A 26,883-nucleotide genomic window follows, 5' to 3' on the forward strand; every position below is an offset into this window, starting at 1 on the left:
ACACATACTTATGTTGATTGGTCCTAGGGACCTATCGGTCCCCAAGGAGGCCCAGGACCACATGGTGAGGAGGGCAAGAGAGGAGCCAGAGGAGAGCCCGGCGCTGCTGGACCCCTGGGACCACCTGGAGAGAGGGTATGGAATCGGGGGGAAATCACCAATATTGAAAACTAAAGTCTATGTGGATAGATTATGGTTATTGTAGTTAATACGCACAATAATAAATAAATTGTTTGTCTCTGTGCTTGTTCCCAGGGAGCCCCCGGTAACCGTGGTTTCCCAGGTCAAGATGGTCTCGCTGGTGCTAAGGTGAGTCCTGCGGAAGACTACGAATTGCATAACCCATGTGCACCTAATGCACTTCTACTATGTCAAATCACCACTCCATCCATCACATCTGTGATGTATACACATTACTGTACAGTACAACATTCTGGACTCCATTCCTGCTGTCATTATGACTAAACTAAACCAAAGCCGTGGTGATTGATCCTTGATTTAAATATCTTCTTTTTTGGCCACCCTCCACAGGGAGCCCCTGGTGACCGTGGTGTTCCTGGCGCTGGCGGGCCTAAGGGAGGCACTGGCGACCCCGGCCGCACAGGAGAGCCCGGCCTCCCCGGAGCCAGAGTGAGTACTGTCCCCCGCCAGCTGGGTCCCCAGAAGAGGCCTCTCTTCAGTGTATTTTTAGTGTCAGATTATAGATCTGTCTCAAGAGTGATGAGTGTGTTGTTATTCTCCTCAGCAGAGTGTGGTGCATTGTTGAGACCATCCGTATGGCTGACAGTCTGTGAATGTCTTGTCTTGTCTTTTCTAGGGTCTCACTGGACGACCCGGAGATGCTGGTGCCCAAGGCAAAGTTGGACCCGGCGTAAGTACAGCTCTGATCACGATCACAGTCACGATTCCTGTATTATTAGTATTATGTATTAGTGTATTATTCCTGCCACACTACCAAAGGGTTAACCCTTTCACTGCGACAACACATAAGGTTAACCCTTTCACTGCCACACTACCAAATGGTTAACCCTTTCACTGCGACAATACATAAGGTTAACCCTTTCACTGCCACACGACACAGGGTTAACCCCTTCACAACCACACTACAGAAGGTTAACCCTTTTACTACCACACTACATACGGTTAACCGTCTGTAGTGTGGTAGTGAAGGGTTAACCTTATGTAGTGTGGTAGTGAAAGGGTTAACTACAGGCACAAAGTATTAGTCTTGGTGGTGTTGGTGCGACAACAGCACGACAACATACGGTACACTAATAACCGTTCCTACTGCTTCATGAGTAGTCTAATGATAACTTGCTCTAAAGGCAGCGATGAACAGTGGTGTTATGCACGCTTTTTAGGACCCATTCAGACAAGCTTAACTTTGCACAGTGTGATGAAAGCAGTGGCAGCTTAACTTTGCACAGTGTGATGTGAAAGCAGTGGCAGCTTAACTTTGCACAGCGTGATGAAAGCAGTGGCAGCTTAACTTTGCACAGTGTGATGAAAGCAGTGGCAGCTTAACTTTGCACAGTGTGATGAAAGCAGTGGCAGCTTAACTTTGCACAGTGTGATGAAAGCAGTGGCAGCTTAACTTTGCACAGTGTGAGGTGAAAGCAGTGGCAGCTTAACTTTGCACAGTGTGAGGTGAAAGCAGTGGCAGCTTAACTTTGCACAGTGAGGTGAAAACAGTGGCAGCTTAACTTTGCACAGTGAGGTGAAAGCAGTGGCAGCTTAACTTTGCACAGCGTGAGGTGAAAACAGTGGCAGCTTAACTTTGCACAGTGAGGTGAAAGCAGTGGCAGCTTGACTTTGCACAGTGAGGTGAAAGCAGTGGCAGCTTGACTTTGCACAGTGTGCTGTGAACGCAGAACCCAATGGAAACGTTGCACAGTGTGAGCAGCAGTGCACATATCCTGCTTTTTCTGTTGCATAATAGTATAATGAGTTGTTTTTCATGTAACCTCTGTCAGCATCCTGAGTACAGAGCAGGTTTCCTGCTCAAAGGCTTAACACTGGCAGTTGGCCAAGAGAGGCCAATTATTAACCAACATTTTGCTGGTTCGATTCCCATGCACCAATTAGGTTATGTTATTTGGTTATGGTTATGGTTATGGTTATAGTTATAGTTATGGTTATGGTTATGGTTATGGTTATGGTTAGGATTAGGATTAGGGGTGATGTTACAGTTAGCCTGAACAGGAATTTGTATTCCAGCTGGCTGTTATTACATGGTATTACATGGTATTATATGGTATTACATGGTATTATATGGTATTACATGGTATTACATGGTATTACATGGTATTATATGGTATTACATGGTATTACATGCTATTACATGATATTACACAGTGCACATCATTTCCCCTTGAGTCATTTGAATGCATAGGTTTGACCCCGACGACCTCTTTAAAGAAACGCACAGGGCTACTGCGTGTGTATCTAAAGAGGGATGTATGAAAATATGAATTCCAGTTGCCTTCTCTAACGCGTGGCCAATGAAGTGACTTGACTTATTACATTTACATTTAGTCATTTAGCTGACGCTTTTATCCAAAGCGACTTACAAGTTCTGTACGACAAGTCATCAGGAAGGGCACAACTGTGTAGGTTAGTACATTAGGACATTATTTTCACATGAGTGACTTGACTTGATTTTCTCCAGTGATTGATTATGGATTTGGTCTTGTGTCTGCCGCAGGGTGCTTCTGGTGAGGATGGTCGCCCCGGCCCCCCTGGCCCTCAGGGTGCCCGTGGTCAGCCTGGAGTGATGGGATTCCCCGGACCAAAGGGAGCCAATGTAAGTGTCTCCAGATGTTGACATGACCAGGATTTGAATTAATGAAAGATTTTTTATTTTCGAACAAGTATAAAAACTAAAATATATCTGTTCATTTGACATATACAAAAGATAATAAAAAAATAAGCTAACAAAAATAGAAACAGATGAACAAATCATAGTTTACCCTATTCGAAAAAAAGGAGTAGGAAGAAGTATACACTTTTTCTTTTTTATTCCTACCCCTTTTTAACTATCACAAATGATAATTTCATCTATTGTTAATTATATGTATAAACGCTGTATCTCTATACAATCCAATACATTTATATAAATAATATACCTATAAATATGTAATATGTAATATATAATATATATATACTATAATTTCTTCTATTTGATGACGTTGGAAGGTTGGAGAGTTAAGATTCTCTGCATACAGTACACATAATATTAACACATAATGTTAGCACAACACGATGAAAACTCAGTATTGTATAGTCAAAAAGATCTGCAATTCTTTTGAGAATGCTTAGGTCGCTGTCTTCAAACACAGTGACCTATAGGACGCTTCTGCCACCTTGCCAGTATGACCACATCCTGGTAACACTAGACTATATTATATTGGTATACAGTATTATACAATATTATTTTATTTTTATACTGTTATTTTAATACATTATTATTCTATGTTAAGCTGCTATATACTATATTACTATACTCCTACTAGCCTATACTGTAATGCTATGCTATATTATCCTGTTATGCTAAACTGCAATACTATACTAAACTGTGCTATACTGTCTATTTATCTTTTCTTTGTACACCTTTTTGAAGTGAATATATATTAGTAGAACTCTTTACATCATTCTGCCAAGAGTTCCATAGTTTGATACGTGCGAGTCTAAGGTCTGACCTTTCTTCAACAGGGTGAGCCCGGCAAGGCAGGAGAGAAGGGTCTCCTGGGTCGTCCCGGTCTGAGAGTAAGTTCTAATCTCTTCACAACAGAAACGTCACCCCATGTCCTCATAAATGGGTTCCATATTTTCCATCATTGGATGGGCAGCTTGTAATTGAAGTGCTATCTGTTGTTGCTCTCTCTCTGAACAGGGTCTGTCTGGAAAAGATGGCGAGACTGGCGCTGCTGGACCTCCTGGCCCCGCTGTGAGTACATCACAGTTTTATATCAGCGCCAATAAAAGCTGCTCTTAAAAAAGACCAATCGTCAGCAGACATCTTGGTCCGTTGTACATTCCCAACGCACAGCTGCGTTAAGATATAATCAAGTCAAGTCTAGTGTGTTTTGTGTGTAGCCCAATATCACAGTTACACAGTGGTGGAAAGTAGCTAAGTATTTTTACTCAAGTACCGTACTTAAGTACAATTTCAAGCTACTTGTACTTTCCGTGAAATATTTTCATTTTAGGGAACTTTATACGTTTACTCCACTACATTTCAAAGGCAATATTGTACTTTTTACTCCACTACATCTATCTAAACCCATCAGTTACTAGTTACTTTGAAGAAAAAGATTTAGCATAGAAAACATGGTAAACATGTATGAAGATTATATACTTTCACATTTGAAGCCTGTCAACTTCACTTTAACATATCCTTTGATCAGATCAGCATAAATGGACCACATACCACTTTAACATATCCTTTGATCAGATCAGCATAACTGGACCACATACCACTTTAACATATCCTTTGATCAGATCAGCATAACTGGACCACATACCACTTTAACATCACCTTTAATCAGAGCAGCATAACTGGACCACATACCACTTTGACATAACCTTTCATCAGAGCAGCATAACTGGACCACATACCACTTTAACATAACCATTAATTAGAGCAGCATAACTGGACCACATACCACTTTAACATATCCTTTAATCAGAGCAGCATAACTGGACCATGTACCACTTTAACATAACCTTTAATCAGAGCAGCATAACTGGACCACATACCACTTTAACATAACCTTTAATCAGAGCAGCATAACTGGACCATGTACCACTTTAACATAACCTTTAATCAGAGCAGCATAACTGGACCACATACCACTTTAACATAACCATTAATCAGAGCAGCATAACTGGACCACATACCACTTTAACATAACCATTAATCAGAGCAGCATAACTGGACCACATACCACTTTAACATATCCTTTAATCAGAGCAGCATAACTGGACCACATACCACTTTAACATATCCTTTAATCAGAGCAGCATAACTGGACCATGTACCACTTTAACATAACCTTTAATCAGAGCAGCATAACTGGACCACATACCACTTTAACATAACCATTAATCAGAGCAGCATAACTGGACCACATACCACTTTAACATAACCTTTAATCAGAGCAGCATAACTGGACCACATACCACTTTAACATAACCTTTAATCAGAGCAGCATAACTGGACCACATACCACTTTAACATAACCTTTAATCAGAGCAGCATAACTGGACCACATACCACTTTAACACAAAATTGTATAGGTCAATGATTTGAAGATTCAATAATTCACTTTAGATACTTAAGTACATTCAATAGAAAATGCTTCTCTACTTTTACTTAAGTAGAATCTGAATGGAGGACTTTTACTTTGAGTAAAAGTACTCATTTATCTGGGTATTTCTACTTTTACGTCTAAGGAACTGTGTACTTCTACCACCACCACCGCAGTTATTTGCTCAACCAGCTGCATAGGCCCACATACAGTATAGTATCTGACATGTAGTATAGTATCTCGTCCAAAACAGCCATAACCATTACCAGTTTTGACTCCGTGTGTCCACCCTGCTTGACCCCCTGTTGTCTCCGTTCCTAGGGACCTGCTGGAGAGAGAGGAGAGCAAGGACAGCCCGGACCTTCTGGTTTCCAGGTGAGATCACTTAACTATTCAACTACAGATATTCCTGCGTTGGGAAATGACATCTAGTTCTTTCCAAGTCTTCACTCTCACACTGTTAGAACTGACTGGATCAGCACATCATCACATGGTGACGGCTTGGTGTTCACTGGACCACCGTCGTTTCCCCAAACAAGCAAAATGGAAAGAAGCAAATATGCCTCCTGATGGATGAATTGCTTGATTGATTGAAAATTGTATTAACAGATTGCAGAATGGGTACAATACAGTACGGCTCAATACACACAATGTTGAGGGGATGCAGACCAGAGAAAGACTTTCGTCTTGTTTACATCAGGGTCCCCCATTTTCAATTCATAATGAATTCATTATACTCCTCCTAAATAATTCAGCTTTAGGCTGAACCATGCTGTTTTTATTGTTCACTTATGAATTCACCTTTTTTCTTTTTTGATATAGTACTATCACTTCCCCCCAAAGATCACCCTATTTCACTTGTTATGGAAACACACATAAGCACTTCTTGTGCTGTAGAACTACAGAACCTGACAGTAGGTCTGTCTTGGATGATGTTAACAACATTGTTGTTTGTTTGTATTGTGTAGGGTCTGCCCGGAACTGCAGGACCCCCAGGAGAATCAGGAAAGCCTGGTGACCAGGTGAGTGCCTCCTCATGGCTCCTCCTCATAGCTCCTCCTCATAGCTCCTCCTCATAGCTCCATAGCTCCTCCTCATAGCTCCATAGCTCCTCCTCATAGCTCCATAGCTCCTCCTCATAGCTACATGCTCCATAGTTTCTCCTCATAACTCATCATGGCTCCTCCTCATAGCTCCATATCCATAGCTCCTCCTCATAGCTCCATAGCTCCTCCTCATAGCTCCATAGCTCCTCCTCATAGCTCCATAGCTCCTCCTCATAGCTCCATAGCTCCTCCTCATAGCTCCATAGCTCCTCCTCATAGCTCCATAGCTCCTCCTCATAGCTCCATAGCTCCTCCACATAGCTCCATAGCTCCTCCTCATAGCTCCATAGCTCCTCCTCATAGCTCCATAGCTCCTCCTCATAGCTCCATAGCTCCTCCTCATAGCTCCATAGCTCCTCCTCATAGCTCCATAGCTTCTCCTCATAGCTCCATAGCTCCTCCTCATAGCTCCATAGCTTCTCCTCATAGCTCCATATCCATAGCTCCTCCTCATAGCTCCATAACCATAGCTCCTCCTCATAGCTCCTCCTCGTTGCTCCTCCTCGTTGCTCCTCCTCATAGCTCCTCCTCGTTGCTCCTCCTCATAGCTCCTCCTCGTTGCTCCTCCTCATGGATCCTCCTCATAGCTCCATAGCTCCATTGCTCCTCCTCATAGCTCCTACTCATGGTGCCATGCACGGTCTATATGGATCTATAGGTTGTTGCACCAAAAGTATTCATATGAATTATTAATATTAAAAGTAGCTGCTATCACATCATCAGTGTCTTGTCTTACTGTAGCAATAACTCTCTACATCCTGTGTGTTAATAGAAGTAATTGATGCAACCTGTGTATACTGCAACCCCATGTCCTCTCTCTCTCTGTCTCCAGGGTGTTCCCGGAGAGGGTGGAGCCGCTGGTGCTACTGGACCTAGAGTGAGTTGACACCTTCTACCATCTTCATAAGGCCATGCAACCATTCCAAGACACGACTTATAGTCCACTTAGTCATTTTCCACATTTGTGGAAATCATATTTTATATAATATTTGAACCCGTAGCAACATTTTTGTGAAGCAAGACATCCGGTTTACTTGACCGACTACTTTTTTTTATTACTTTATCACATATTGGAATTACTGTCACTTCCTGTATCTCCTAGTCACTCCCTGTGTCTGTTCCCTGATAGGGCGAGCGTGGATTCCCTGGCGAGAGGGGCGGTGCCGGACCTCAGGGTCTGCAGGGACCTCGTGGACTTCCTGGAACACCCGGAACTGATGGACCCAAGGTAGGAGCCCTGTCTGACAGTCTTTTCCTCCGTTGTGGTGCGGCTGCATGGCCCGGTGGTCAGACAGACTGTCCCCTAACTAGGAAGTGAGAGATCCAGTCCAAAACCAATAGCCAATAACGTGTCTATTTCTTGTCAAAGTATCCTTGAACAAGACCCCTGGCAAATGGCTGGCGTTGCACTCTGACCTCTTTGGTGAAATGTGCAAATGTCTCAAAAGCCTTTACGCACAGAAATCCATCCTTACCCCCAAAATGACACCCAGTCTCCCTCATGGAAGTGAACAGCAAACAGCTGTTTTTATCTGCTGCCATGTTAATCAGCAGAACCTACACTGGCAGCATGGCTGTGAGGTGAAGTGTCCCAGAGGCGACGCTGCATTGCTCAAGTACACTCCGACCTTCTGTAACGGAGGTCCGTGAGTAGATTATCCACAGTCACGATGGACTTCAAGTGTTGTGAAGTGACTGTGGCATGCAGGGGTACTGCAAGTAAACTCATCCACCCATAAAAGGCACGCGGACACGTTACCAAGAAGTGAATTCACCTCTTGGTATAGTGGTCTGTGATGTCACCTGCGGTGCGGCCGAACCGGGTTCAAAACTCACTCTGGGCATCGAAAGTTTAACACAACGCAGAGATGGCAATACGAGCCCGGCTACACGAGTGCCCGACTGACCAGATCCGGCGCAGCGGCCTCCTGCAAAACTGTGGCGCGGAACTACATTACATTTCCAGGGTGAATCACATAGTTGTAATACGGTGAACGAGGGGCTATAAATCCCTCCAAAATGAAGACGTTGATCTTTTTGTCTTTTGATACGGGCCAATCAGTGTCCTCCACGGTGTTCAGACTATAGTGGCCACTTATTTTTCATAATAAAACACTATCAATGCAACTGTGAGTGTCACTAGTACAGAGGGAACCAGCACACCGCTCTGGTTGCCAAAGCAGCGCTAAGTTTGACAAGAGGATGACGCCGGCTAAAGTTGAGACATGTTCAACTCGGGGCGCCGCCCCCAAAAAAGACGCACGCCTCAAAAACAGTGTCATTTGGAGGAGACGCGCGCCTGCTGCGACCAAACCGCAGCCTGTGTACGACGTCTCATCCAAATCAGTCGTGTAGTAGACACACAGATACACAAATACATGGATACACACACACACACACACACACACACACATACACAGTTAGTAATAGGGAAGAACGGTGGCACAGTGGTTAGCACTGTTGCTTCACAGCAAGCAGGCCCTGGGTTCAAAACCTAGCAGTACGTGGTTTGACCAGCAGGAGACCCTTCTGTGTGTGGGTTTACTCCGGTTTCCTACACACCTGCCATTGCCCTTGACCATGGTACTGGCATTACAACCTGAGCATTTCCTGGTTGATAAGATGATGGTAATAGTGAATAGTAAAAATATAAATAGTAAATAAGCAATAGCGAACATTAAATACTTAACCTGAAAACACAAGACTGTTCTGACAGTACAATATTAATGTAACTAAGAAATTTGCCAGATACTAGAGGCTCTGAGCAACAAACATGTGTAGTATCGCCCCCTCTTGCGTCCAAAAGGCGTAACTTTATACTGAATATCTATTTCAGTGGACAATGATGGAAATTAATTAAAATAAAATACTTGTCGTTGACCGATTTTAAAAATATTCGAGAATTCAGATCCCCGACCTGCCTTCAGCCTATGTATGACGTTTCATTCAAATCGTCCCTGGAGTTTGCAAGAATTTCCGTGGACACACAGATACATGAATACACACAGACACACAGACACCGGACCGATTACATCATCTCCTACAGGCTTCCGCCGGGGGGGGGGGGGGGATAATAACCAACCTCCAGGACTCTGTGCACTGACGTTCAGTCAACCCCATCCGTACTAATTGAGCCTACCTCCCTTCCTCTCTCCGCCAGGGAGCCATCGGGCCATCTGGCTCAGCTGGAGCTCAGGGACCTCCCGGCCTGCAAGGTATGCCAGGAGAGAGAGGAGCCGGTGGAATCCCCGGAGCCAAGGGAGACAGAGTGAGTAACACAGATCCTTCTTCTAGTGTTGTAACAATGGGACCTTCCTTCTGTTGTAGCTCAGAGTATAGAGCACTGGAGCAGGGTTCTCACTTGTTGGCATTTTGAGGTTCTATTCTATTTGAGGTTCAGGTAAGGATAGGATTGTTTTAGACGCAGCCTTAGCCAATAAGTAACTATCAGTTGCAAGGTTCAAGGTATCAGGTTCAAGGTTTGATTCCCAGTGGAGCAACTCAAGAATGCGTCCCCACTTTGCTTATTGTTTGCCAATAGTGCCAGTCTCAACAGATCCAGGCTATACATCCATGTGGTAGTGTTAGAGGAAAGGTCACAGGGTCACAGAAATCAACCGGTTTCTCTCCCTGTAGAGGTCATGAATATTCACATACATAGAATTTTGTGATACGCTAATTTGAAAACAGAAAGTTTGGCCTGATCACCAAATTGTATAGATTTCCTCTCGGGGTCATGAACGTGCACAGTAAATATTATGGCAATACTGCCATTACTTTTTAAGATATCTTGTTTTCAGTTTGGCTTGATGGTGGCACCAGAGGAAAGGCAATGGGGCCACCAAACTCAATGCCTGTAGGTTTCTTTATCTTGGGGTCATGAATGCACACATCCCATTTCATGGCAATCCGGCCTTACTTGTCAAGATATGCTGCGAACAGACATACAGACAGACAGACAGACAGACAGGCAGACAGACACAGACAGACAGACAGACAGACAGACAGACAGACAGACAGACAGACAGACAGACAGACAGACAGACAGACAGACAGACAGACAGACAGACAGACAGACAGACAGACATATAGGCAGACAGGGGTGAAAACATAGATATATACATTCAAGGTAATGTAAGGTGCCTTAGATAAAAGGCAAGCGTGAAGTAATAGGGTTTTAGTTTAGTTTATTTTGACAGTCAATAACAAGCAGTCTGAAGTAATAGAGAATTCGAGGGGAATATGAAATGAAATGTCTAGAGGGGTTGAGTCATGTGAATGGATTTTACTGACAGTGTTCAATCCATTCTACCTGACAGACCCCAACATCCTCACTCTTATTTACTGCGCTTGCGGTAATAACTTAAAGCGATAAAGCGATAGGATTCATACGTTCCTCTGATGTATGATACAGGCGATAACTTCCTCTCTGTCCAACAGGGTGACAACGGCGAGAAGGGACCCGAGGGCGCAGGAGGAAAGGACGGTTCTAGAGTGAGTATTAAAAAGAACACACAGATTCTCGTTTTATTCTTCTGCCTTGTTTTTTTTTTAAATATTTGTTTCAATTACAGTTATTGAGCAAGACAGTGATATCTGTTTTCTCTTTACACCTTCCTCCTCTTCCTCTGTCCTCCTCTTCCTCCTCCTCAGGGTTTGACTGGTCCCATTGGTCCTCCTGGCCCAGCTGGACCCAACGGCGCCAAGGTGAGAACAATCTCATCACTCTTATGGTGGTTTAAAAAAAAAATGAAAGATTTCATTCAAAATGACTGGTGTATGTAATACATATTAATATTGTCTGTCACTCAGTCCTCTGACGTTACTCTTTGCTTCTTCTCTCTCAGGGCGAGACTGGATCTTCTGGACCAACCGGTGCTGCTGGTGCTCGCGGCGCTCCTGTAAGTTGGGCTTTTTAAAGAATTTGCGCAAGATTTTACTAATTTGGTTCGGCAATTAAAAAGCAGTGGTTCACAAGCAGCAAGTAACAAGTAGCTTTTGGGTCGTTGCCTCAGGCCTTGAAATTGTGTTGGAATGTAAATGAATAAAACACAATATTAGATGTAGTTAAGCAAAGAATATTTGGTGAACTTTCTAAAGATTCTACCACATTGGCTTATTATCAGATTCGCTGGTTTGTTGGCCTTTGACAAGCATTCAATCGCACATGCCGCCCTTACTGGTGTAACTATACAAGGCTTTCTCTGCCTCTCCAGAGGGAGTACATTGGCTCTGAACAGGTTGAGAAACGGTGGTGTGGAGAAACGCATGTATTAAATAAATTGAATCCTCTCTCAAAGAGTTGTTAATAAGCACACTGTCGGTGTCTAGAGTCTCTACTTAAACAGGCTGCCGGCTCACAGTCAGTTCACCTCCTCTGTTCCAGCGTGGCGGCTTGATTTTCAAGTAGCTACACACTCGGGGACAGAATATGAAGAATATTTCTTTTTACGCTGATTGCCAAGTAGAGAGGTACTGAGTACTATAATAATCACGGGGAATTTAACCACCTATCTCCTAATCTCGCAGATGACGCCGTTCACAGAACCACTCATTTGGTCCACTGAAAAAGACCAGTTGTAGCTCCGAACAACTCGAATTTACTGAATGCAGAGCACGTTCTTAATTCAAGTGCCTCTCGTTGCACATTGTGGTGGACCGCACCTGAAGAGCTCTTTATCTCCACTCAACACCCCTGTTGGCTCGGAACATGGGATGAGTATGGATCAGAGACGCACCGATACCCCTCTTTTAACTGCAGAGTGTCGGCCAATAACAGACACACCGATCCAATCTGTTACTTTTTACTTAACAGTATAGACTTTTACAATTTAGTTTGGGGTTATTGGACAAAGGAATTGAGATATCATTCATTCCCCATGGGAGATAAACGTGCTTCTGTGTGACAGAAATGCAGAAAATCAAGTCACCTTTGTCTTGATTTCTGACATGTTACACAAGGCTCTTGGTATCAAGGTTTCATTTGGGGTAAAGTCTATGTGACTGCTGCCCTGTTTTAACTTGTTATCAGGTTTTAATTTGGGATGAAGTCTATGTGACTGCTGCCCTGTTGGTACCGGCCTGATATCTGATACCGGTATTATACTGGTGCTGGTGAATGTAAATTAACATAATTGTGATACTTTCAGTTATATAAATAGAATAAATGATATAAGATCTTTATAATGTCAATACAAGCTTAGTACTGATCCCCTGTCCTGTGTCCCTGCTATAGGGTGACCGTGGTGAGATCGGACCTCCTGGACCTGCTGGCTTTGCTGGACCTCCTGTAAGTAAAAACACCACAACACAATGAAATCCACTGTAAAGAAATTAACCTTTAATATATTTTAACTGTATTCCTATTCACCTATAATCTAAATGCTCTATCTCCTTCCCTCTGTTTTATCTAGGGTGCAGATGGTCAGCCCGGTGCCAAGGGAGAGCTGGGAGAGAGTGGACAGAAGGGAGACGCTGGTGCCCCTGGCCCTCAGGGACCTTCTGGGGCCCCTGGACCTGTGGTGGGTCCTCCAAACCTGGGCTCCGCACATGAGCCCAGGAGACAGATCACTGCCCACATGGCACACTAGAGTAGAGATGTAATGGTAGAAATGAAAGTAGTCTGAATATTGCTAACATGTCATACTTCAGCTTCAGAAGTCATTCTCAAAACATAACCTGGTTTATGTGAAGACTAATTCATTGGTTGGTTGCCTCTTTTTCAGGGACCTACTGGTGTTTCTGGACCTAAAGGAGGCCGTGGTGCTCAGGGTGCTCCTGTAAGTATCTGTTATTTTCACCTCCTCATCACGTGACTGAAGAATTGAATTAGGGGTGTGATAGAATTAGGGGTGTGATAGAATTAGGGGTGTGATAGAATTAGGGATGTGATAGAATTAGGGGTGTGATAGAATTAGGGGTGTGATAGAATTAGGGGTGTGATAGAATTAGGGATGTGATAGAATTAGGGATGTGATAGAATTAGGGGTGTGATAGAAATAGGGGTGTGATAGAATTAGGGGTGTGGGGAAAACTGTTAATAATAATAATAATAATAATAATAATAATAATAATAATAATAATAATAATAATAATAATAATAATAATAATAATAATACACTTTATTTGTATAGCACCTTTCATACAGAAACTGCAGCTCAAACATACAAAATCATATATAAAATCACAGTTTTTCACATTAGGATCTAACATCCCAACAGGCCACCTTGTTTATGGTTTGATTTAGTTTTAAAAATAGACAATAATAAAAAGAGTAAGATAGAATAGACAGAGTAAAATAGTGCAATAGTGCAGTGTAATAAGTAGTAGAATAGAATAGACATGAAATGAGCATATAAAGTGCAGGCATATAAAATAAAAATAAATTTACAGTGCAATAAAATAGTTCTGGATTACTGTTAATGCACCACAATGCATTGATACGAATGTGGAAATACATCATCAATCAATGCACCGATCAGGAACAATTGGAATTGAGTTGAATTGACAACAATTTAATCGAGTAGGAATTGAATCAAATAATTGAATTGCTTCACTCCTAATATAAAGTAGAGATATAAAGTCGACCGAACTGAGGGGATGGGGGCTGCTCAGTGCTCAGTGATTCTGTCATATTATGGGAGCAGTTTTGAGTAGTTTGCACCCTTGACTATAATAGACTCAACTAACTGGCAAAGGAACGTCAGCAAAATATTGATATTTCAGCGTTAGACCAGATTGCTCCTTGCACCGTAGTGAGTGGATACAGCAGATAAGTCAGTTGTGTATGTTGACTGAGCTGTTACTCTCATTCCCAGGGTGCAACTGGCTTCCCCGGTGCTGCAGGCAGAGTTGGAACTCCTGGTCCCAACGTAAGTATCTCATCATTACCACGTTGGAAAAAATACATATTTAATCAATTAATCAATGTGTGATGTTGCATTTCCCATCGATATGGTGCAATGTCATCAACAGAGGCTCAATGGCTTGTGATTGTCCTTTCATTACAATCGCCTGTCGGTAGCCTACCAAGATATCTGCGATGTTGATGTCATTGAATACTATAAATACAGATGATCCATGTCATGTATCTCTACTCACTCTTCATTTCTCTCTCTGTTCTATCGCAGGGTAACCCTGGTGCTTCCGGTCCCGCTGGTCCTGCCGGTAAAGACGGTCCTAAGGGTCTTCGTGGTGACAGTGGTGCCCATGGAAGACAGGGAGACGCTGGGCTTCGTGGAGCTGCTGGTGCCCCTGGAGAGAAGGGAGAGCCTGGAGAGGACGGACCCTCCGTGAGTCTCAATTTACCACTTTTCCTCCCCCAGAAGGACGTGGGTGTCATGTACGACCCGTCACTCAAAACATCAAACGAATGACAGACAATGTAATACTCGTGAAATGATAACGTAAAAATAGGTTTGGAGGAAATTAAACTCTTGCTGACGTGATCATGTGATCTCTGAGCACACTGAACCGATGACATCATCGGATACTGTGCATGAAACAGGAGGGCCTAACGTAAGGAAAGGTCAACTCCCCCATGGGACATTACGCTTCATAGGCCAGTAGGCTATAGATGTGAATAAAGCTTAGTCCTAGAACAAGTTAAAAAGTCAGTAAGTATCTAACAGGAAGGGAAAAGCCTTAGTCTAGGTGTCATGTTTTGTGGCTACAAAATGTAACTTCATTGGTAACAAATCTACTAAAGCTGAAGGAATATATCTGATTCCCACAGATATTACATTTTTTGTCTCCCTAAAACACAAAACACCCGCAAGATTCACCCGACTACTCCAGCTGGAGCAAATGTAGTGTAGCTATAATGTCCTTCAGAGGCAAAGACTTTCCCCCCAGATCATTGCAGAGTTTGACTTCTAAAACCAAGACTCCATGGAAACTGATGCACTAATAGGGAGGGAATAGTCAAACTCAACAAACAACAATACGCCCAGGCGATGTTATGTAGATATCAGATTAAACTTTTCTTTTGATTCTTGAGGACAATAATGATGTTCAGAACCTAATCTTATCTGTGTTCATTCTCTAGGGTCCCGATGGGCCTTCAGGTCCCCAAGGTCTGGCTGGATCTCGTGGTATTGTTGGTCTGCCTGGTCAGCGCGGAGAGAGGGGCTTCCCTGGCCTTCCTGGACCTTCTGTAAGTACTGCATCTTCATTCAGATAAAGGCCAGAAGGACACACTCTAAAAGTACATTCAGTCACACCGTGGCAAAAGACTTTAGAGGCGATTGCATGCAGAGGCAGTGTAAGTAAGTTAGTCAACATTATTTCTATAAAGAGTGTAAAGAGGCGAGGTGAGATGGACAGAGTGAGACGGACAGAGTGAGACACACATGGCGTCATGAGCTGAGACACAGAGGCATCGGTTTGAAGAGGTTTCAACTTGAGCAGGGGAATTCAAACGTGGGCATATCTTCACAATGACTACATGAAACAGACTGCTACCAATGCTCTGTAGCCTATAGATATCGAATGGGTTACATTTAGAAATTATCCCATTTTTGTAAATGTCAACAATGCCACTGTTCTGACCAAAACGCACATGTGTATCTTCACGCCAGTTTTGCTAGATACATCCAACGGTCAAATTCATGTGTGTAACTATGAAGTGGGACAATATTTCTCACCGCTGTTTGTCTGAACATACTTTTAAGACAAAAACATATTTTGAATCTATATATTCATACACTGATTATTACGATCTAAGCATATCATTAAGATGCAGAACTTGATTTTAGTTAAGCTTGTCTTAAAGGATCCATCCACCTTTGATCAACTATTTAAGCTTAGTCTGCAGAGAGCCACAGAACGGCACACAAGGCTTAATTAAAAAGGCTGTCTCTATTGGATTATTATCATTTCTGGATCCTTATCAAAACAAGTTTCTCTGAATGAATGCAAATTGTACCACTACCAACATAAGAGTATCTTCAAGCTCACACTGCATACCTTGGAGGGCATGTTGACAGAGATGAAATCTAGGCTTTCTCTCAGCATACAATCCATTCTAAGGATTATATGGTTGTGCCTTGAATTGCATACCAGCTATTGAAAACCACAGACAAATAAACAAACAAACAAACAAGCATGTTTTTGCCAATATTTTCTTTTAACTTTTGTGTTATTTTTAGACTGTAACACAATAAGATATCCAAATAAGTACAAATATCTATTATTCTTATATATTCTTTTTCTTTCTTTCTTTGAGACCTATTAAACTGTCTACCACAGTCTAAATGGGTAAAGAAACTAAAAACAGCATCTAGAATAAAATCTATGCATATATTGAATCGAGAATCGTGACCCTCCCCCCCCCCCCCCCCCAAGAAATCAAATCGAATCATCGAATCATGAGATTTCCGAATCACTGCACCTCTACATCCCAGTAGGCTACTTACTGTATACTCTAGACACATATTATTATTATTATTATTATTTACTCTTACTATACTATACAGTATGTGATCATTCACTGAGTGTGAGTCTGATGTTGATGTTGTCTGTGTGTTCCAGGGAGAGCCCGGTAAGCAGGGAGCTCCCGGTGCTGGAGGTGACCGTGGATCCCCTGGACCTGTCGGACCCCCTGGACTGTCTGGAGCCCCTGGAGAGCCCGGCAGAGAGGTCAGAACTCAACTTCAATCCGCAAAAAAAAAAAAACATTCATAAGTACAGTCCACAACAACAGGCAATACAACACGTAAACCATAACAATAGGATAGGAACAATAGCAGGTAATCAACGATTCGCAACGGCGCACATCTCTACCCACAGCAGGCGCTGTAACATCATATAACAATAGAACATAGAATCGACAATCATGAGCCACAACAACAGTAACAATAAACAGACAAACGTATAAACAACATTCACAACTATATACAACTCTAAACACAACACGCAATATGACACGTAATTCATAACAATGAGACGGGAACAATAGCACACATACAATCGATGATCAGATCCACAACAACAGGAACAACAAACAAGAAAGCATACAATAAACAAACAAACAACTGACAAGCGACCAGCTACTGTATATATTGACCTTGACACATACCTATAGTATATATATATATATTGTATTTATTTAAATGATGTGTTCTATGTCACAGGGTACCGCTGGATCAGATGGACCCCCTGGCAGAGACGGAGCTCTTGGAGTCAAGGTGAGAGACACTGGTCCCTGTCCAACCAATCACAGCTGTTCAGCCAATCACCACTGTCCAGCCAATCACCACTGTCCAGCAATCACCACTGTCCAGCCAATCACCACTGTTCAGCCAATCACCACTGTCCAGCAATCACCACTGTCCAGCCAATCACCACTATCCAACCAATCACCACCACTGTCCAGCCCATCACCACTGTCCAACCAATCACCACGGTTCACAAGAAAACGATTGCACCTGCTGTTCTGCAGCGAACACTGTGATTAGTGGATAGGCTCACGGATGCTCTTGAGATGACTTGACTGTGTGATTCTGTGCTGACGGGTGACTTTGTGTCCTGCTCCTCCAGGGAGAGCGTGGTAACACCGGACCTGCCGGCGCCCCTGGTGCTCCTGGTTCCACCGGTTCCCCCGGCCCAGTCGGTCCCCTCGGCAAGCAGGGAGACAGAGGAGAGTCTGTAAGTTACACGACAACACATGAGGAGACAGGGGAGAGTCTGTAAGTTACAGGACAACACATGAGGAGACAGAGGAGAGTCTGTAAGTTACAGGACAACACATGAGGAGACATAGGAGAGTCTGTAAGTTACAGGACAACACATGAGGAGACAGGGGAGAGTGTAAGTTACAGGACAACACATGAGGAGACAGAGGAGAGTCTGTAAGTTACAGGACAACACATGAGGAGACAGAGGAGAGTCTGTAAGTTACAGGACAACACATGAGGAGACAGAGGAGAGTCTGTAAGTTACAGGACAACACATGAGGAGACAGAGGAGAGTCTGTAAGTTACAGGACAACACATGAGGAGACAGAGGAGAGTCTGTAAGTTACAGGACAACACATGAGGAGACAGGGGAGAGTCTGTAAGTTACAGGACAACACATGAGGAGACAGAGGAGAGTCTGTAAGTTACAGGACAACACATGAGGAGACAGAAGAGAGTCTGTAAGTTACAGGACAACACATGAGGAGACAGAGGAGAGTCTGTAAGTTACAGGACAACACATGAGGAGACAGAGAGTCTGTAAGTTACAGGACAACACATGAGGAGACAGGGGAGAGTCTGTAAGTTACAGGACAACACATGAGGAGACAGAGAGTCTGTAAGTTACAGGACAACACATGAGGAGACAGGGGAGAGTCTGTAAGTTACAGGACAACACATGAGGAGACAGAGAGTCTGTAAGTTACAGGACAACACATGAGGAGACAGGGGAGAGTCTGTAAGTTACAGGACAACACATGAGGAGACAGGGGAGAGTCTGTAAGTTACAGGACAACACATGAGGAGACAGAGGAGAGTCTGTAAGTTACAGGACAACACATGAGGAGACAGAGGATAGTCTGTAAGTTACAGGACAACACATGAGGAGACAGAGGAGAGTCTGTAAGTTACAGGACAACACATGAGGAGACAGAGAGTCTGTAAGTTACAGGACAACACATGAGGAGACAGAGGAGAGTCTGTAAGTTACAGGACAACACATGAGGAGACAGAGGAGAGTCTGTAAGTTACAGGACAACACATGAGGAGACAGAGGAGAGTCTGTAAGTTACAGGACAACACATGAGGAGACAGGGGAGAGTCTGTAAGTTACAGGACAACACATGAGGAGACAGAGGAGAGTCTGTAAGTTACAGGACAACACATGAGGAGACAGAGGAGAGTCTGTAAGTTACAGGACAACACATGAGGAGACAGAGGAGAGTCTGTAAGTTACAGGACAACACATGAGGAGACAGAGGAGAGTCTGTAAGTTACAGGACAACACATGAGGAGACAGAGGAGAGTCTGTAAGTTACAGGACAACACATGAGGAGACAGAGGAGAGTCTGTAAGTTACAGGACAACACATGAGGAGACAGAGGAGAGTCTGTAAGTTACAGGACAACACATGAGGAGACAGAGGAGAGTCTGTAAGTTACAGGACAACACATGAGGAGACACAGGAGAGTCTGTAAGTTACAGGACAACACATGAGGAGACACAGGAGAGTCTGTAAGTTACAGGACAACACATGAGGAGACAGAGGAGAGTCTGTAAGTTACAGGACAACACATGAGGAGACAGAGAGTCTGTAAGTTACAGGACAACACATGAGGAGACAGAGGAGAGTCTGTAAGTTACAGGACAACACATGAGGAGACAGAGGAGAGTCTGTAAGTTACAGGACAACACATGAGGAGACAGAGGAGAGTCTGTAAGTTACAGGACAACACATGAGGAGACAGAGGAGAGTCTGTAAGTTACAGGACAACACATGAGGAGACAGAGGAGAGTCTGTAAGTTACAGGACAACACATGAGGAGACAGAGGAGAGTCTGTAAGTTACAGGACAACACATGAGGAGACAGAGGAGAGTCTGTAAGTTACAGGACAACACATGAGGAGACAGAGGAGAGTCTGTAAGTTACAGGACAACACATGAGGATGACATGAGACATGAGAGGTCAAGATAGGACAGGACAAGACAAGACTAAATGACATATGGTACGACAAGAGACAAGATCAGATAAGACCAGGTTAAATAAGACCAGACAGGATGACATAAGATAAGACAAGCTAAGGTAAGATAAAACAAGCTAAGGTAAGATAAAACAAGGCAAGCTAAGACAAGCTAAGGTAAGATAAAACAAGCTAAGGTAAGATAAAACAAGCTAAGGTAAGATAAAACAAGGCAAGATAAGACAAGATAAGATTAGACAAGATAAGATTAGACAAGATAAGACAAGATGAGCTAATATAAGACCAGATGAGAAAAGACAAGATGACATAAGGTAAGAGGAGAAGAGAAGGTAAGATAAGACAAGATAAGGTGATTGATTGATTGATTGAAAACTTTATTAACAGATTGCAGAATGGGCACAGTACAGTACGGCTCAATACACACAATTGTTAAAGGGGATGCAGACCAGAGAAAGACTTTCGTCTGGTTTACATCAGGGTCCCCCATTTTCAACTCGTCATAAATAAGGTAAAACAAGATGAGACGAGATAATGATAAGATGATAATAAGATTACCAGATAAGATCTTTACCAATCCCCTGAGGGGAAATTGGGTCATATACAGAGTATAGTATGACGAGAAAGATGTTAGGGTTGTGTGTAGTGTTAATATTTTGCCTTTATTCATGTTCATATGATGGAGAGTCCAAACTCTTGTGTTCCAGGGAGCTCAAGGACCCGCGGGACCTTCTGGACCTGCCGGCGCCAGAGGAATGGCTGTGAGTATCACCAGCACTCACTAGAACAGCAGACATACCACCTACATAATAACGTGAAGTTTCATATACTTTGGTTCGGGGCAATTAATAACCACAACATTATGATTTGGTCAATTCTTGACACACAATATGACCTGCTCTTTCAGGGACCCCAAGGACCACGTGGAGACAAGGGAGAGGCTGGCGAGACAGGAGAGAGGGGACAGAAGGGTCACCGTGGTTTCACCGGTCTGCAGGGTCTTCCTGGACCTCCCGTAAGTGCACCCCAATCATTCACGAGACAACAGTCGCAGTAACTAACAACAACATGTAATCAAGTTCCCCGCGCTACTTCATCTCTGCATCTCCTCTTTGAGTTTTTCCGTCCAACTCACCCGTTGTTATCTTTGGTCCGAACAGGGCCCCGCTGGAGACTCCGGTGCCGCTGGACCTTCCGGACCTTCTGGTGCCAAGGTGAGTCCAGAGAGGAGTGGGTGGAAGTAAAGAGTGATGGAGGAAGAAAACTCTTTAACTCTTAAAAAAGCTATAATCCCTTCCCTACTGATAAGATGGCTAAGTCAGTAGCGGCTTTCCTGCCGAATTTGCATGTGGCGTTAATGATGGACGGCAGGTTAGTCTTTTTTGTAACGCTCCAATCGCATGACGAAGTAGGGGCTGGAAAAAGCAATGTGCCTTAATTTCCCTCCGCCGTGATAAGATGGACAACCACTACTGTAATTACTTTCTGCCGTGACAGACGGAGACGGACAGGAGAAGCCATCACTTGAAAAAAAAAAAAAAAAACCTACTGAGATGAAAGTGGACTGTTATATACATTTTAGATAAGCACTGTGTGTGATAACCAGAATGCAAGGGAAATGTCACTATACGAATAATCTTTATCCATAATAAGGTGAAGCAAGGGGGGGGGGGTTGGTGGGGCGTTTGATGTGGTGGGGGGATGGGGGGGTGATAGGGAAAGGCTGCAATGTGGTCTCGGAGGAATTCCTATTTTTAGATCCAAATGACATACAGTACTATCATGCCTCACACTGAGCAATTACTTCTGTCGCACAACTGAACAAAAAACACACTTTGAGTAAAAACAAGCGAGGTGTTTCAGGTGAACTAAAGCAATGTCCAAATATGAGACAATTCAAACTGAATTATAAGGAAATGATGTTCACGAGGTACAGGGATGAGGAAGAGATTTGACATTCACAGGTGTTTACATTTTTATTTTATTTCTTTCATGTTTTACATATACAATTTTATTTTTTTGTTTGGCATATATATATATTTGTTTTGTAAGGTTTTAAATCAGTACACTCATTTGAGTAGTGGAAAAGGGGTAGGATTAAATAAGTGTATACTTCTTCCTACTCCTTTTCGAACATGTAAATTGAGTTAAGTTTTGCTTTTTTTTTTTTTTGTTTTTTTTTAATTTCTTGAGATCAATGATTTGTTTTGATTTTATATTGTTTGTATTTATTTATTTACATGTTCGAAATAAAGATACAAAAAAAAAAAAACTACCTCACACTACTCCACTAGGACATGTTAGTGACGCTTGGGTTTTTACTGTGATCCATCCCCTATTGTCTGCAGGGACCCCCTGGACCAGTCGGACCTGCTGGCAAAGATGGCAACCATGGACTGGCTGGCCCCATCGGACCTCCCGGACCTCGTGGGCGTGGTGGAGAAGTCGGCCCTGCTGTGAGTAGCAAAGCAAATTGAATCAAATCAAATTTATTCGTAAGGCCCGACAACACACGTTAACGTCCCCATGGGCCGGACACGTCTTCTTTACAGTAAACGAGTCAAGAAGAAACATCACAATAAATCAAGAACAAAACAAAAACACCATGAAGTCCAAAATTAAATGTAAAATAAATAAATGACTGCAACACTCTCAGACATACCCCACGCGAAGGTAAGGAAAAACTCACTAAAAACCTGGCAATAGGAAAAAAGCACCACAGGCAATGTGGAGGGGAGAAACCTTAGAAGGGCCGTTCAAGGGGGGATCTCCCTTCTTAGATGTCGGTGATAGTAGTGTTGCTATAAAACAGGTGAATCAGTTGGTAAGCATGTACATAATCGTGTAATATGAAACACAAATAAGTACATGCAATAGCAACTGGGGTACATAATAACATTTTGTAAGTAGCACTGACCTGGCTTAAAGTGTCAAAGTAAGACACAGGGTTGAAAATGTAATTCAATCTGATTACAGCAACATGCTAAGGGGGGGGGGGGGGGGTGTATGAGTGCCTTTTAAAGAAAGAAAGACAAAGACTGATGCACACAAACTGGACATACACAGCAGTTTCTCACATATGATACTGTTATATGTTAGGCCTTTAGACTATTACATTGATGACATAGGATTTGACCCCAGCGTACCCTTCTGATCCATGTCTTCTCCTCTCCCACCTCCAGGGTCCTCCTGGTAACGCCGGACCTCCTGGTCCTCCCGGTCCTCCTGGCCCTGGCATCGACATGTCTGCATTCGCCGGTCTGTCTCAGCACGAGAAGTCCCCCGATCCCCTCAGGTACATGAGGGCCGACGAGGCCTCCAGCTCCCTGAGGCAGCACGACGTGGAGGTGGACTCCACACTCAAGTCCATCAACAACCAGATCGAGAACCTGCGCAGCCCCGACGGCAGCCAGAAGAACCCCGCCCGCACCTGCAGAGACCTCAAACTGTGCCACCCCGAGTGGAAGAGTGGTGAGTAGGGGGCAGTAGAAGGTGGAGAGGGACGAGAGGAGAGGGTGAAAGATAGAGGGAGAGATACACCAGAGCTTTTTGAACAGTAAACGTACAAATGACAATCGTATGCCGTAAACGTGGATAATCTCATTCCTTTCGCTTCTCTCAACCCACCGCAGGTAACTACTGGGTGGATCCCAACATGGGCAGCACAGCTGATGCCATCAAGGTGTTCTGCAACATGGAGTCTGGTGAGACCTGCGTGTACCCGACCATAAGCCAGGTGCCAAGGAAGAACTGGTGGACTAGCAAGAGCAAGGACCGCAAGCACGTCTGGTTCGGAGAGACCATGAACGGAGGGTTCCACGTGAGTCTTACTTACTTCTCGATTGGTCCCATCATGGATGGGAATACCCGCGATATAGAATTGTTCGTTCCACTACTGTATGAAGACTTAGCGATACATAAATGCAATTGGTAATCGATTAACACCCTTCAAATCCTCCCGTCTGGCCCCCATACAGTTCGACTACGCTCAGGCGGGCCCAGCGGCCAGCGCTGCCAGTGTCCAGCTGACGTTCTTGAGGCTTCTGTCCACGGAAGCGTCCCAGAACTTCACTTACCACTGCAAGAACAGCGTGGCCTACATGGACCAGGCCGCGGGCAACCTGAAGAAGGCTCTGCTGCTCCAGGGCGCCAACGACGTCGAGATCCGGGCGGAGGGCAACAGCCGCTTCACATACGGCGTGTTGGAGGACGGCTGCAAGGTGAGGGAGCGGCTGGGTGGAGCGGGCCGGGGCATGGATTCAGTTTGGGACAAGGCTGAGACCACTTATTGATAATTATCGATAATTATCGACAGCTGCGTGAAATCGATAAGTGCCATCACTTATCGATTTTCTTTGCGATTTTTTTTAACTACTTTATATACTATACTAAAATACTAGGTCTTGTGGCATGTTTTAGTTAAAACATCCCCATTTCATGTCAATTCAGTTGCAGAATTGCAACTCTGCACTGTGCATTCAATATGCAGCGCACTCCTCCATCACATCCAGAGACCACCGGCTATAAAATGAGAAGGATCACTGTGGTAGTTTTGAATGGGGAAATCTGTAACACTAAAGATGGTGGCAACGACAAAGAATTGCTGCAAAATAAACATACATTTGTGGTAAAAAAATATATATAGATATAAAAAAAAATATCGATTCTTCCAAATGGCATATCGTCTCAGCCTTAGTTTGGGAATATTGAAAGGATGACATGATGCAAACTGTTTCTATGGGCTGTGTACGTAAATCACTTGTCATCACTTCGTAAGAATGTTTATTAATGTATTTTTTTCTATTCTCGTCCCACAGAGACATACAGGCCAGTGGGGCAAGACCGTCTTTGAATACAGAACACAGAAGACTTCCCGTCTGCCCATCGTGGACATCGCCCCCATGGACATCGGAGGAGCGGATCAGGAGTTCGGCGTGGACGTAGGCGCAGTCTGCTTCTTGTAAAGTGGAATATCACGACGGCCCAAAGAAAAACATGAAAGAAATAACTCAACTATGAAACATTACACACACTTCCACAATAAAGAAGACAGGAATCGAAAAGAAAATTGATACTTTTTTTTCTCTCACAACAAAAGAAGTGCTCTCCAAGTTATACTCCCTGGATGTTAGCACTGAAGGGCACCGGCAATATCCGTACGTCACACAACCAGCGTTCCCTGTCAACACCCCCCGCTTCCTGAGATCCAGTCATGTTTCCTCGTGGCTCAGCGCTGACGGGGATGAGCCCAAGCCGGGAGGAAGAGGGACCGAGTGAACAAGTGATGGAGAACTGAAACATGACTCGATGTCACTTATTTATTGTCTAAGCTGAACGGGCAGAGTTGGGGTAGGACTGGGATGGGTTTTTTTTTTTACGATACGAGCAAGACAAGCCCCCTCCCACTACAGAACAGCCACAACCTCCTAGTCCCAGTCCTACTTCACCTCCCTAACCTGTCCCCATCCCGACCCACAAATACGGCATTTTGAATCGATGTAGACCAAAAAATATTTTAATCTCAGTAAGTAAAACAAATCCAGGTGCTCCAGACTTTTACCATCATGAACGGGAGCGAAAACCCTTACTGTGTATTATAAACCCTTTGGTTCTATCGTTGTAAAAGTCTGTGTTTATAAACAACCAGATGGTCTTTTATATATATTTCCACATACTGTGTGTACATGTGTCTATATGCACACCATTTGGGATGTATGTTTCAGTGTCCTGTACCCCTTGACTGCCCATTAGAAGAAAAAATAAACGTTTTGCCCAGTTATTAAGCATCGTCCAGACAAATTGTTTTAACAAATTTAAGGGGAAACTTGTTTTTGCTTTTATTGTAGTCATCTTGATGGTTTAAAGCTACCTCACACTGAGAAGAAAAAAGAAAAAAAAGTGAAAATGTTGACCTTCAAATCTGAGCTGACCAAAGAAATTTGCTTTTGGGTGGATCTGGGGCTAAACGGCCATCTTTGCTTAGGGTTGCTCTATCTTCACAAGGTGCTATGAGTTCTAGAATTCAGTCTTTGCCATTGTTTCCTAAACCACCCCCCCCCCCCCCCCCCCCAACCCCCCCAATTCCCACTAGCCTCACACCACACACACACCCCCCACCCTGGCAGGACAGGTGCAGCCGGGGCGAGACAGGGGACATGGGGGCTTCTGGGTGGCATCCTGCGGAGTCCACGCCCCGCGTTTTGAACCATGGGACTCGTTGGAAAGCCACTCAAAAACGGCCAGGGTGGGTTGTCTCTGTGTGTGTGAGGGTGTGTATATTTTTTTTCTTTTTGTTATTATTAATTTTATTATGGTCATGATCATTTTTTTTGTTTTGTTTATTTTGTTACACAAATTCATGTAAATTGGAAATAAAAGGAAAAACTTAAGTAACGATGACGTTGATTTTTAATTGACCTTTTGAATAAAATTGAAAATGGCGTTGGGACGGATTTCTTTTCTTTTGTCAACTGAACCCTTCGTTGTGTACGTAAATGTTCTTTTTGTTTTGTTATTATAGTTGTATTTCTTGAGAGGTCAGTTACTCTTGAATGTTTGTGAGTGTGTGGTGTGTATGTGTGTGTGTGTGTGTGTGTGCGTGTGCATGTGTGAGAAGCTGTGCGATGCGAGTGTGTATTTTCATGAGAGAATCTCGTAACAAAAAGGAATGAAAGTACTGTAATCGTTCTCCGGTGTCAGGGTGGGGTCGGGCATGGTTGTTTGTTTGAACAAATAGGCAATAAATAATAAAGAAAAACAAATTGATATGGTGCTTGGAATTGTGAAGTATTTTGTACAGTTAATGATTTAATT

At 43.5% G+C, this 26,883-nt stretch overlaps 1 protein-coding gene across 1 annotated transcript in view; it reads left to right on the top strand.

Annotated features, from left to right (window-relative positions):
• Nucleotides 1-26,518, top strand: part of col2a1a (collagen, type II, alpha 1a) — a 43,495-nt gene extending 16,977 nt beyond the window's left edge. The window contains exons 23-54 of the mRNA XM_084333988.1: nucleotides 28-135; nucleotides 256-309; nucleotides 532-630; nucleotides 818-871; nucleotides 2,705-2,803; nucleotides 3,712-3,765; nucleotides 3,893-3,946; nucleotides 5,631-5,684; nucleotides 6,278-6,331; nucleotides 7,248-7,292; nucleotides 7,545-7,643; nucleotides 9,576-9,683; nucleotides 10,856-10,909; nucleotides 11,069-11,122; nucleotides 11,263-11,316; nucleotides 12,651-12,704; nucleotides 12,829-12,936; nucleotides 13,141-13,194; nucleotides 14,233-14,286; nucleotides 14,545-14,706; nucleotides 15,462-15,569; nucleotides 16,946-17,053; nucleotides 17,548-17,601; nucleotides 17,954-18,061; nucleotides 20,778-20,831; nucleotides 20,978-21,085; nucleotides 21,231-21,284; nucleotides 22,419-22,526; nucleotides 23,253-23,541; nucleotides 23,703-23,890; nucleotides 24,048-24,290; nucleotides 24,888-26,518. Coding sequence (XP_084190114.1) covers nucleotides 28-135; nucleotides 256-309; nucleotides 532-630; nucleotides 818-871; nucleotides 2,705-2,803; nucleotides 3,712-3,765; nucleotides 3,893-3,946; nucleotides 5,631-5,684; nucleotides 6,278-6,331; nucleotides 7,248-7,292; nucleotides 7,545-7,643; nucleotides 9,576-9,683; nucleotides 10,856-10,909; nucleotides 11,069-11,122; nucleotides 11,263-11,316; nucleotides 12,651-12,704; nucleotides 12,829-12,936; nucleotides 13,141-13,194; nucleotides 14,233-14,286; nucleotides 14,545-14,706; nucleotides 15,462-15,569; nucleotides 16,946-17,053; nucleotides 17,548-17,601; nucleotides 17,954-18,061; nucleotides 20,778-20,831; nucleotides 20,978-21,085; nucleotides 21,231-21,284; nucleotides 22,419-22,526; nucleotides 23,253-23,541; nucleotides 23,703-23,890; nucleotides 24,048-24,290; nucleotides 24,888-25,034 — 3,045 coding nt within the window. The 3' untranslated portion in view covers nucleotides 25,035-26,518. The remainder of the gene's footprint in view (nucleotides 1-27; nucleotides 136-255; nucleotides 310-531; nucleotides 631-817; nucleotides 872-2,704; nucleotides 2,804-3,711; nucleotides 3,766-3,892; nucleotides 3,947-5,630; nucleotides 5,685-6,277; nucleotides 6,332-7,247; nucleotides 7,293-7,544; nucleotides 7,644-9,575; nucleotides 9,684-10,855; nucleotides 10,910-11,068; nucleotides 11,123-11,262; nucleotides 11,317-12,650; nucleotides 12,705-12,828; nucleotides 12,937-13,140; nucleotides 13,195-14,232; nucleotides 14,287-14,544; nucleotides 14,707-15,461; nucleotides 15,570-16,945; nucleotides 17,054-17,547; nucleotides 17,602-17,953; nucleotides 18,062-20,777; nucleotides 20,832-20,977; nucleotides 21,086-21,230; nucleotides 21,285-22,418; nucleotides 22,527-23,252; nucleotides 23,542-23,702; nucleotides 23,891-24,047; nucleotides 24,291-24,887) is intronic.
• The last annotated feature ends 365 nt before the right edge of the window (nucleotides 26,519-26,883 follow it).

This window comes from Notolepis coatsorum, assembly GCF_963971535.1.
Source record: "Notolepis coatsorum genome assembly, chromosome: 17".
NCBI classification, from domain to species: Eukaryota; Metazoa; Chordata; class Actinopteri; order Aulopiformes; family Paralepididae; genus Notolepis; species Notolepis coatsorum.